The sequence below is a fragment of the Lontra canadensis genome, unplaced genomic scaffold (genome assembly GCF_010015895.1).
Source record: "Lontra canadensis isolate GAN:19392208 unplaced genomic scaffold, GSC_riverotter_1.0 scaffold11, whole genome shotgun sequence".
Classification (NCBI taxonomy): Eukaryota; Metazoa; Chordata; class Mammalia; order Carnivora; family Mustelidae; genus Lontra; species Lontra canadensis.
Window position 1 is genome coordinate 24,922,936 of NW_022631005.1, and position 12,145 is coordinate 24,935,080.

Here is a 12,145-nt window from a genome sequence, read left to right on the forward strand (position 1 = left end):
GTTGCAACAGTTTTTTGGTAGAGTCTTTTTTTTTTTAAGATTTGTTTATTTATTTACTTAAGACAGAGAGAGAGAGAGAGAGAGAGAGAGTGTCCAAGCGGGGGGAGGGGCAGAGGGAGAGGAAGAAGGAGGAAGCCTACTCTCCGCTGAGCTTGGAGCCAGACTAGGGGCTAAGTCTCACTACACTGAGATCATGACCTAAGCCAAAATCAGGATCAACTGAGCCATCCAGTCATCCTTTGGTGGACTCTTCAGGATTTTCTATATATAATATCAACAAATAGTGACAGTTTTACTTCTTCCTTACCAATTTGCATGCCCTTTACTTTTTGTTGCCTGAGCTGTGGCTAGGACTTTCACTACTGTGTTGAATAGAAGTGGTGGACATCCTTGTCTTGTTCCTGATCTTAGAGGAAAAGCTTTCAGCTTTTCACCATTGAGTATGATGTTAGCTGTGGGTTTTTCTTATATGGCTCTTACTATGTTGAGGTATGTTCCCTCTAAAACCACTTTGTTGAGAGGAAAACATCCCAATTTTAAACTGGGTAAAAGATCTGAACCCACACCTCACAAGGAAGATATGCCAATGGAAATAAAGCGTATTCAAAGATATTCAACATTTTATGTCATGAGGGTGTTCTTAGTTGTAGTTTATCACTGCAGAAGAGTGGAAGGGATCCTTGAATTGAGGCTTGGATGATTTGGTACTTCTCTGCAACAAAACACTGTTCAGGTGTTAAAAAGAAGAAGGCATCAAAATGCTGAAAGAGAGAAAACTGCCAACCGAGAATACCTGGCAGTTTCCTTCAGAATTGAGGGAGATACAGAGTTTTCCAGATAAAGAAAAGCTAAAGGAGTTCACTACCACTAGACTGGCCTTACAAGGAATGTTAAAGGGACTTCTTTAAGCTAAAAATAAAAGGGCACTAATTAGTAACAGGAAAACATAGGAAAATGTAAATCTCACTGGTAAAGGCAAATATGTACTAACAAAATAATCTAATGTTGCAGAGGTGTTGATTTAATCACTTATAAAGCTTGTGTAAAGGTTAAAAGACAAAAGCAGTATTAACAGTAACTATAATAATTTGTTAATGGATACATCAGATAAAAAGATATAAATTGGGACATCAAAGATGTAGAATTTGTGAACTGGATTTAAAATTGTAGAGCTTTAGAATGCATCCAAACTAAAGTTACCAAACTAAGACAGACTCTTATGAAAAGAAGGCAGCTTATATGTGGAATGACCACCAAGGTATTAAGTAGAAACAAAAAAGCAAGATGTCACTGTCTGGGTAAAGTGAACAAAGGAATCTGCTCAAGTAAGTGCTTGTATAATCATCGATGATCTTTGCAAGAATATCCAAAAGAATAGGTAAAAATGGTTCCTTCTGGGATAGGTTGAATTTGATCTTTTTTAAAAAAAAGATTTATTTATTTATTTATTTATTTGACAGAGAGAGAGAGAGAGAGATCACAAGTAGGCACAGAGGCAGGCAGAGAGAGAGAGGGAAGCAGGCTCCCTGCTGAGCAGAGAACCTGATCCCAGCATCCTGGGATCTTGACCTGAGCTGAAGGCAGAGGCTTTACCCCACTGAGCCACCCAGGCACCCCTGAATTTGATCTTTTTGAACTATTCTAACATAATCATGTATTGACTTTTCAAAAAAACCTAAAAATTTTAGGTACTTAATAAAAGTGAGCAGTGTTTTATATTTAAAATATTTAATTTTATTCAATTTGATTGGAAAAAAGCCTTAGAATCTTCTCTTAAGCAAATACAAAGTGGGTATTTATTTTCATTAAGTTAATCTTAATTACCTGGAATATAAGTTGATGTTTTTTGGTTGGATAATAAAAATTGAGTCAGATCTGATTTCTTTCTTAGGGGAGGTCAAAAAGATGGGGAAGGGTACTGTAAAAGGAAGAGAAATGCTTGGATGGCTGTGAATCAATGTCCTCTGGAATCTGATGGTGGTGGGATTCTTTTTTTTTTTTTTTTCATGGATATATTTTGGGGAAGTTTGTATATTAGATGACGAAAGAGAGAAAAGGCTGAAAGAGTGATTTTCCCGAGAGAATTTTGAGATTCGGGATGTGAGCAGTATTGTTTTAGAGCCAGAAGGATCTTTTCAAAATTTAACTCCACTCATGTCTTCCCCCACTTAGACTTCATTGCTTTTTGACAGATAAAATTCTTTAGCTGAACTGTGACCCCACATGATTTTGCCACTTACCACATTTACCAAAAATGTCTTGCTTTCTCACCACCAGTCTCAGTGGTCTTGTTTCTTGCTGTCTTTTCTCTCCTGCCATAAGATTTTCATTTATGCTGTTCCCTCTGTCTCAAATATTCTTCCCTCTCTCCTCTTCACCTCTTTCCCTTTACCTCTCACCTCTTGCTTCCAATCACAGCTCAAACATTTCATTTGAGAAGTCTCTTCCCGGTTGTGATTAATTAAATTTTATTTTTACATAAAAATTAAAATTTATATAATAATTAAAATTTCTTTTTATAAACTTTCTACCTCCTATGTGCCTTTCCTTTCTAGCTCTTGTTATGGTAGCAATTTTATATCTGTTTGTTGCTTAACTGATACCTGTCTCCCTCACTAGATTATAGGCACAATTGAGGGTAAGAACCCTGTTTGTTTTTACATCATCCCAGCACCTATAATGATTCTTGGCACTAAATAAGCCCTCAATAAATACTGCATAACACCCTCTAGGTCCATCCATGTTGTCATGAGTAGCAACATTTCATTCTTTTTAAAAAAAATGGCTGAGTAATGTTCTATTTCATGGTGTGTGCACACCTGCGTGTGTGTGTGTAATATACATAACATTTACTGTTATATATATTATGCATATACACACAATGGAATATTATATATGTTACATATGTAATTAAACATATAATATGTAACATATATATGTATGTACACATCCCACATCTTTATCCATTTATTTATCAGTGGACACTTGGGTTACTTCCATATCTTGGTCATTGTAAATAATGGTGCAGTGAATGCAGAGGTGCATGATCTTTTTGAATTAGTGTTTCCATTTTCTTCAGGTAAATATGTAAAAGTGGGATTACTGGATCATATGGTATTTTTATTCTTAGTATTTTGAGGAACTTCCATATTGTTTTCCAGAGTGGCTGCACCAATTTACATTCCCACCAACAGTGCATGAGGGTTCCCTTTCCTCTACACCCTCACCAACACCTGTTTTTTTTTTGTCTTTTTTACTTCATCCATTCTGACTGGTGTGATATTTCATTTTGGTTTAGATTTTCATTTGTCTGGTAATTAGTGATGTTGATCATGTGTGTCATTGGCCACCTGTGTGTCTTTTTTTTTTTTTTTTAATGTCTGTTCAGGTCTTCTTCCTACATGCAAGCACACAAACACACACATTATTTATTTATTTGAGACAGAGAGAGTAAGCAAATTGGGGGAGGAGCAGAGGGAGAGGGAGAAGCAGACTCCATGATGAGGTCAGAGCCAGTCACGTGGCTCAATCTCAGGACCCTCAGATCATGACCTGAGCCTAAACCAAGGGTCTGCCACTTAACTGTCTGAACTACCCAAATGTGCCTGTATCAGATTGAATTTGTGTGTGTGTGTGTTGACATAATTTCCTTTTCTTATAGATAAATCTTTTATCCAATTGCTATTGGAGTTTTTCCTATGTTTGGTGTGGGAAATGGATCTAATCTTGTAGCATTATTTTTAATGGCAAATATTGGAAATTATATATAATCTCCAAATATAGGAGATTGATGGACAAAGTGTGGTACACACACACATACAGATACCTGAGAATCAACCTTGATTTCTTTCCTTTCTTTCTTCCCTCTTCCTCACATTTATCAAGTGCTGTTGGTTCTATCTACAACCACATCCATTTTATTAGTTTGCCCAAGTCAACTCTTGCTTTGTCTCCCTGCTACCTTTCTTACCCCCTTAAATAATTGTCACAGTTGCTAATTTTTTTTCTTTTTTTAACACATAAGTCAGATCATATCACAGACCTATTTCTAAAACTCCAGTGGCTTCCTGTGAAACTAAATATAAAATCTAAACTCTTCCCTATGACCTAGTTATCTAGCTATCTTTTCAGCTTCACTTCCTACCTCTTTCCTTCTTGCTCACAAACTGCCATAAGCTCTTTCCTGTCTCAGAGGTTTTTAACTTTGCCTGGAAATCTCTTTCTCATGGCTCTTGGCGTTCTACCATTTAAGTCTTAAAGTCCTCTCTAAAGAGGGCCCACAATTTAATGTTTTCTCCCCCATCCTTCCTCTAGTCACCCTATACAGTTCCCTGTTTTAATTTCTTTATAGTGTTTGTTAGCATAAGAAAAAAATTTCTTTCCTCCCTTCCCTCCAGCTTTCTTTCCTTCTTTCCCTGTCTCCATTCCTCCTTTTTCTGTTCTCTCTCCTTTGTTTACTTGTGCATCTTATTCTCCAGATTTTAAGTGTAATCAGAGGAGGACTTTTGTGCTTCTTGTTTACTTTCGTATCCCTACTTCTACAGCCCTGACAGATCATATAAACAGTCTATGAGTATGAATATCCTTGTTTGTATCTATTTAATGTGTCTTTATTTGTCTGTGATATTGAGTAAGGTGATCAGGTTATTGTTCATAATAAAACAGTGATTAAACACTACATTAAAAGTGTTCAAATGTAGAATATATGAAAAAGAACAGACATTTCCCCCCAAAGAATGGGGAAGGAAAAAGTGAAAACATATGCTTCATGTTGACATTTTGCTCAGCTTTGTTTTTCTTTTTAAGCAGATTGTAGTAGTAAGCAGAATGGTGGGTGGGTAATGTCCTAGAAAGCAACAGGAGGAGCAGGAAAGAGAGAGAATACTGAACTAAATAAAGTAAAAATAATGGGATAGGTGTAGTTTAGCAAGTTAGATCACCTAAAATTCTTGCCAATACTCAACTCTTGGTTTTCTGGACTAATAAGTTGGAAAAGAACTATGAATGAGTTTAAAGCAAGAGGATCACTTTGAAAAATTGTATTTGGTTTTAGAATTCAGCCAGAGGTACATGAACCACAGATGTTCATTACCCCTCCCAGGACCAACTTCATTTTCAGCAGCCTGGGTAGGACAACCATAAATGAACTCAGTAGAACATAGCTACCCTGGTATTTCCTTGCTCAATCTCCATAACTAGCTTTACACATTTTGCTCAGTATTTTAAACTAAAAGAACTTCTGGTAAAAGTAAATCACAGACTGGAACTTTTCTCCAGAATAAGTAAGTTCTCATTCAGTCTGAAAGTCCTATTCTTAATAGTTTGGCCTCTTTGTCTATTTCCCATCTTCCCGTTAGGCTTGTCCATCCTTAGAGACTCAGCCCAAGTTCTGTGAAGATCTGTCCAAGTTTGAATCCAGATGAGTTTTTCTTACTGAAACTTCTGTGCCTCCTATTGTATTGCTTAGTTATTATTCCATGAACATGTGTCTTGCCTCTTTAATTGGATTATAAACTCTCTAGAGGTTAGGTAACATGTATATATCACTTATTTTTTTGGATTGTAAAGCATTCCTGGCCCAGCTGTGGGCTAATGTAATAAAAATGAATAAAGAATTTTTTTGGGGGGGGCCCTCCCTATTCACATATACCCGCTCAAAGTGGAGAACCTACCTCAGCCCTCCAGAATGAGTCTGGTCTTTCTACGTATAAATCATTAATGACCTTTTGCTTTTTATTTCTGACATTAATTTAAAAAGTTCTGGGAATATCATTTTTGATTTGCACATGAAATAATGTGCTGTTTTTCAGAATGAAAACATATTCTGAGAGTCATTTTTGTTATGAATAATTGAGAACATGTGTGGATATTCTATTTCTGGGTAAAATAGCACAAAATAAGATTTTAGTAATGCATGTGTGATACATAGTTAAAAACAAAAAGTATCTTCTTGAATGTTTGCCTTTGTAGTAAATTCAGTCACTCAAATTGTTTTCTCTCAAGGCCCAAAAATGCTAAGGCATTGCCAGCTTTGAGTTTATCCTGAAAAAGAAAAGAGAGGTTTTAAAGTATTACTTAATGGTTATTTCAAAATACTTTACTGAATGTCTTTATCAGGTTTTTAAAAGATGAATTTCCCAATGTGAGAGAAAAATATTAGCAGGTTAAACAATGAATATTTTTTTTAAAGATTTTTATTTATTTATTTGACAGCGATCACAAGTAGGCAGAGAGGCAGGCAGAGAGAGAGAGAGAGAAGGAGGATCCCTGCTGAGCAGAGAGCCCGATGTGGGGCTCAATCCCAGGACCCTGGGATCATGACCTGAGCTGAAGGCAGAGGGTTTAATCCACTGAGCCATCCAGGCACCTCTGAACAACAAACCTCTTGACCCCTGTTCTGCCTCACTATTTAAAATCTAAGTTTGAGACTTGGCCATGGGAAGAAAGGACAATTAGAAGGGGGAAAGCCCCCTTAGGGAAAAATGCCCTTCTTTAGAAACCTCTGTAGGACCCTCTAATGGGTTTCAAGGACTATTTAGAGACAAATACAGTTGACCCTTGAACAACACGGGTTTGAACTGCGCAGGTCCACTTACATGTGGGTATTTTCAATAAGTATATTGGAAAATTCTTCAGAGATTTGTGACAATTTGAAAAAAAACCTCACAAACTGTGTAGCCTAGAATTACTAAAAAAATTGTAAAAAGTTAAGTATTGAAAGAATACAGTATATGATGCAAGTAAGATACAAAATATGTGTTAATTATTTATGTTATCAGTAAGGATTTTGGTTGGTCAGTGGCAAGCTATTAGTAGTTAAGTTTTTGGGGAGCCAAAAGTTATATGTGGATTTTGATAAAAGGGTCAACACTACTAACTCTGCGTTGTTCAAGGTCAACTTAATAAAGAAAAGGTACAGGTTAGGTCTGTGGGACAGGTGAGCTGGAAATAGTGCCCAGAAGTCATCTAGACATCCTCCAGTTTTTAGACATATGTGTTGTCCCTTCACATGGCCTGAACAAAAGGTATTTTCTTTTGGCACAAGAGAAGTGGTAGATGAAGCACCTCAGAATATGTAAATATGTAAATTTATAGATTTCAGATGAAAAAAGGCCTGCCAAATTTTTCTTCAGTTTCTTTCCAGTTATAGACTAGGTCAACCCTAGAGAACTCCTGTGAGCTGAGGCACCTGGGTGGCTCAGTTGGTTAAGCCCTGTGCCTTCACCTCAGGTCATGATCCTGGAGTCCCCAGGGGGAGCTGTGCATTGAGCCCCCCTGCTGGGGGGGTCTGCAGCTCCCTCTGCCTGTCCCCCGCTCATGCGTACATGCTTCCTCCCCCCCCAAATAAATAAATAAAATCTTAAAAAAAAGTATTGTGAGTTAAGGGGATAACTTCTAGATATACGTCCAGCTTGCAAAGGGCCCCATGTAGCTGAGAGTAGAAGCAAACATGCATGGGGTTGTGTAATATCTGTGGATATTAATGCATCTCTATATATTTTGATCACTTCAGGGTTCTTACACAGCCTTGGACAGTGAGGGATTTGAGGCAGGGTCCTCTTACTCAGGGTTCTTCCCTAAAACACACTTGTGCCATCCCCATCTTAAAAGGAAGATTTAGAAGAGAAAACTGTTTGCTTTTAAAAATAGGTTGGTACCAACTATCATTTGAAGAAGATACATTTTTGCATGTCGGATTTGGTGTTGGGTCCATGTGCTATAATCTAACAGTTAATATTGCCTTTGGCAAATCACCCAGCACCTAAATCTTGTTTTCCTCCTCTGCATTTACATGGTGGAATGCATCTTCCTGTCTACCTCCCAGTGCTGCTGTGGTCATCAAATGGGTGACCACAAATTATGTGGCTCAAAATTCAAAGGTTGTAAGATGCTTCCTTTCACTACTGCCATCTAACCAGTACTTTTTCTTCCCAGAGTTACCAGTTTCTTGTCTGTTTTCCCAGAGATATCTTATGCATATATAAGCAAATACTTATATTTAGGTATATGGACTTTTTTCACAAGTGGATAGTGTATTAAACACAAATGGAAGTACACTGTATTCATTGTTTTGTACCTTGCTTTTTAAACTTAAGATACTTTCAAAATTGATTTTTAATTTTTTTATGGGTATATACATTCCATTGTATGGATATATTATTTATTTAACTATTATCCTGTAGATTGTTTCAGTATTTTATTATAAATAATTTTATAGTAACCTTGTATAGAATGTCATGAATTTGTGAGCGTAACGTTTTCATGTAAGAGTTTTTTTTTTTAAACTTTGACCTTAAAAGTCATAAGCACATAAAATAAAGAACTAGAGGCACAAAATAATAATAATTATCTGGTAAAGGTCAAATCAGGAGACTTAAGGTAATTTGGTTTGTTTAATTTTGGTTAAGGGAACGTGGATTCTAGTTTAGAAGGAAGCCAGGAATTATGCAAAAGGATTATGACTGAGACTTTTTTTAAAAAAAAAGTTTATTTATTTGAAAGATAGAAAGAGGGAGCATGAGCGGGGAGAGGGGAAGTGGAGAGGGAGAGGGAGAAACATACTCCTTGCTGAGTAGGGGGCCCGTGAGCAGAGCTCAATCTTAGGACCTGTGAGTCATGACCTGAGCAGAAGGCAGACGCTTAACTGACTGAGCCACCCAGGCGCCCTATGACTGAGACTTTTATAAGATTCGTTAAGAGTTTATATGTCCCTGTGTCTTCATCTTTGGCCACCCTTGACCTCAGTTGTGATTTGCAGTGAATCCCTGAGGAAGAACTTGTTTTATTGTGGGTTATGGGTGGGATGGGAGGGGGATGACAAAGGAGAGGGGATCTGAGGACATGGATTCTGATTTTAAACTCATTTTGGTTCATAAGCTGAAGGGCAGAATAGGCAGTGGCAGCATTATAGTACATTTTAGTATCATTTACCCACACTAAAAATCAAATGCCAAAATTAAAAAATCGTTACTTGAGAGTTCTGGTTCTTTGAGTATTTGTTAATCAAGACTTTAATCTCAATATCCAAATAACCAGAATCATTACAATTTTTGAAATTGGTAGATTTGTTACAGAAATGTTAAAGGAAAACTTAGACATTTTTCTTGTTCATCTAACGTACAAGCATAAATATTATGATATGCTTCTCTACAGTTTCTGTTTTTGGCTCTATGAATTTAGTTGTACTCGGTTGACTTTCAGCTTTTAAAAAAATAATTTAAAAAATTTAATTCCAGTGTAGTTAACATAAAGTTAGTTTCAGGTACAATGTAGTGATTCAGTTGTTCTACTCAGTGCTCTCAAGATAAATATACTCTTAATCCCCATCACCTATTTCACCCATCCCTCCAACCATCTTCCCTCTGGGAACCATCTGTTCTCTATAGTTAAGAGTCTGTTTCTTGGTTCGTCTTATTTTTTCCCTTTTGTTTGTTTTGTTCCTTAAATTTCACATTTGCGTGAAATCATATGGCATTTGTCTTTCTCTGACCAACTTATTTCACTTAGTTTTATACTCTGTAGCTGCAGCTGTGTCACTGGAAATGGCAAGATTTCATTCTTTTTTATGGCTGAGTAATATTCCATTGTATATATACACCACATCTTCCTTTGCCTTTAATAGTTCCACTATTTCTAGTAACAATTCTAGGAATATTAAGCATAATGTTTCCCTTGTTCTTTGTTGTCACATTTGAAAGTACTCTGAAACCAAAGAATTGATTGGAAAAACTCAGGAAGAAAAACATGAAGGAAAAGACGTATACCTTTGTTTCTGCATCAAATTCTTCTATGGATTCTATCAATTTCCCAGGTTCCAGCTCCCCTAGTGGAAAGGGGTAATCAGTTCCCAAAATGACTTTATCCTGAGGGAAAAAAAAATTAACTGTAACTTAACAGAGGATCAAAGAACCTTCCCTAAATATAATTATATTTACTTATTACAAGCACTCCTATGATAAGATAACAAATCCCTTCAGTTAAGAGAAACAAACTGATCTAAAAGCATATTTTGACATTTTCTCCAGCAGGTGTCGCTATTGGGTTTCTTAAAGTTGCGAATCAACCTGCCCCCATCCTCCCTCTTTTGAGTAACTGAAATATATAAGAAGAAAGCATTTATTTAATAAAACATGTTGATATCTGCAGATGAAATTAAGGATTCTATATTTCTTAGAATGTCACACTGCAATTGATCCCATAATTTTTTTCAGTTTTATTTATTTGATGGGGGGAGGAGAGAGGACTCATGAGCCCTGGGGAAGGGCAGAGGGAGAGGGAGAGGGAGAAGCAGACTCCCTGCTGAGCAGAGAGCCCAGTGTGGCTCTACACTCAATGTGGGGCTCAAACTGAGACCAAGAGTTGCACACTCCATAGACTGAGCCGACCAGGTGCCCCTGATCATGTAATTTTTGAAAACATGCCTCAGTCGAAAAGGGAAAAAAAAACACAACTGGTTGAAAAGTAAAGACAAACAAAAACCAATCCCCAAAGAATTCTAATCTCTACAAACTGAATAGTTGTCTTTTTTTTTTTTTTGAATGATGTCACTTTGAATCTCCGTTTGACACTTTGTACAACAAAGCAGTACAAGCTTATCCATCAACAAATATATAAAGCAGTATGTCAGTCAGTGTGTTAGAATCTAATTATCCTGGTCAACCAAACAGAAATGGTCCCTGTCCTCAGAGAACTCATAATGTAGTAAGTAAGAGAGAGATTAAATCAGTAATGGCAATCTATCAAAATAAAATAAAAACATTTTTAAAAACATTTTATTTATTTGACAGAGAGAGAGAGAGAGAGAGAGAGATCACAAGTAGGCAGAGAGGCAGGCAGAGGGAGAGGGGGAAGCAGGCTCCCTGCTGAGCAGAGAGCCTGATGCGGGGCTCGATCCCAAGACCCCAAGATCATGACCTGAGCTGAAGGCAGATGCTTCACCCACTGAGACAGCCAGGTGCCCCAATAAAAACATTTTCAACCAGAAATTTTACTTCTAGAAAAATGTTCCACTAATACACATGTAATAGAAATATACACAAGGAAATTAATTGCAACATTATTTGTAGCAGCAAAAGACTAGCAAACTAAACTATAGCATATCTAAACAAGAAGAATGAGGAATACTTACATATGTTGAAATGGAATAATCACTAAGTTATATTGTAAAGAGGAATAATGTTGAGGTTTTATTGTAAAGAGAAAAAGTCTACGACAGTGTATCTACTATGCTTGTATTTCTGTTTTTAACAAGGGACCTATAGACAAAGAAATATACTTTTGTATGTATACAGTCTGTTTCAGGAATGGTACTCATGAAACAAATAACATTAGTTGCCTCTGAAAAGAAGATTAGGATTTGGAGATGGAAGAGATCCCTGCCTCCCTTTAAGAAATGTAATTCATGGGGTGCCTGGGTGGCTCAGTTGGTTGGGTGTCTGCCTTTGGCTCAGTTGGTGATCCCAGGGTCCTGGGATTGAGCCCCACATCGGGGTCCCTGCTCAGCAGGTAGAGTCTGCTTCTCCCTCTCTCTCTGCCCCTCCCCTGCTCTCTCTTTCTCTCTCTGTCAAATAAATAAAATCTTAAAAAAAAAATTCATGTAACTTAAAATTTAGCCTTTTGAATGTATAATTCAGTGCGTTTTAGTGTATTTATGAATTTGTGTAATCATTCCCACCATCTTATTCCAGAACATTTTTATCACACCAAAGTTGATCCCATACCCATTAGCAAGCACTCCCCATTCCCTCCTTCCCCCCTTCCTAGTGTAAACTAATTTATCCTCTGTGTCTATGGAATTGCCTTTTCTGAAAATTTCATGTAACTGCAATTATGTAATATGTTGCATCTTTTGCTTAATGTACTATATTCAAGGTTCATCCATGTTGTAGTCTAGATCAGTACTTCTTTCCTTTTTAGATGGAATAATATTCCAGTGTATAGATGTACCATATTTTGCTTATCCCTTAGCAGGTGATGGACACTTGGGTTGTTTCTGCTTTCTGGCTTTTATGATAATGTTGCTCTGAACATCTTTTAAAATTAACATATAGTATATTATTAGTTTCAGAGATAGACTTCAGGGATTCATCAGTTGTATATAACACCGAGTGTTATATATATATATATAAAACATATATATATATAT

General features: G+C 36.8%; 1 protein-coding gene across 1 annotated transcript in view; it reads right to left on the reverse strand.

The window, feature by feature from the left end:
• Positions 1-5,625: 5,625 nt before the first annotated feature.
• Positions 5,626-12,145, reverse strand: part of ACMSD (aminocarboxymuconate semialdehyde decarboxylase) — an 83,392-nt gene continuing 76,872 nt past the window's right edge. Inside the window, exons 9-10 of the mRNA XM_032856180.1 lie at positions 9,765-9,863; positions 5,626-6,042 (exon numbers count right to left, since the gene is read on the reverse strand). Of these exons, the coding sequence (XP_032712071.1) occupies positions 5,980-6,042; positions 9,765-9,863 (162 nt within the window). The 3' untranslated portion in view covers positions 5,626-5,979. The remainder of the gene's footprint in view (positions 6,043-9,764; positions 9,864-12,145) is intronic.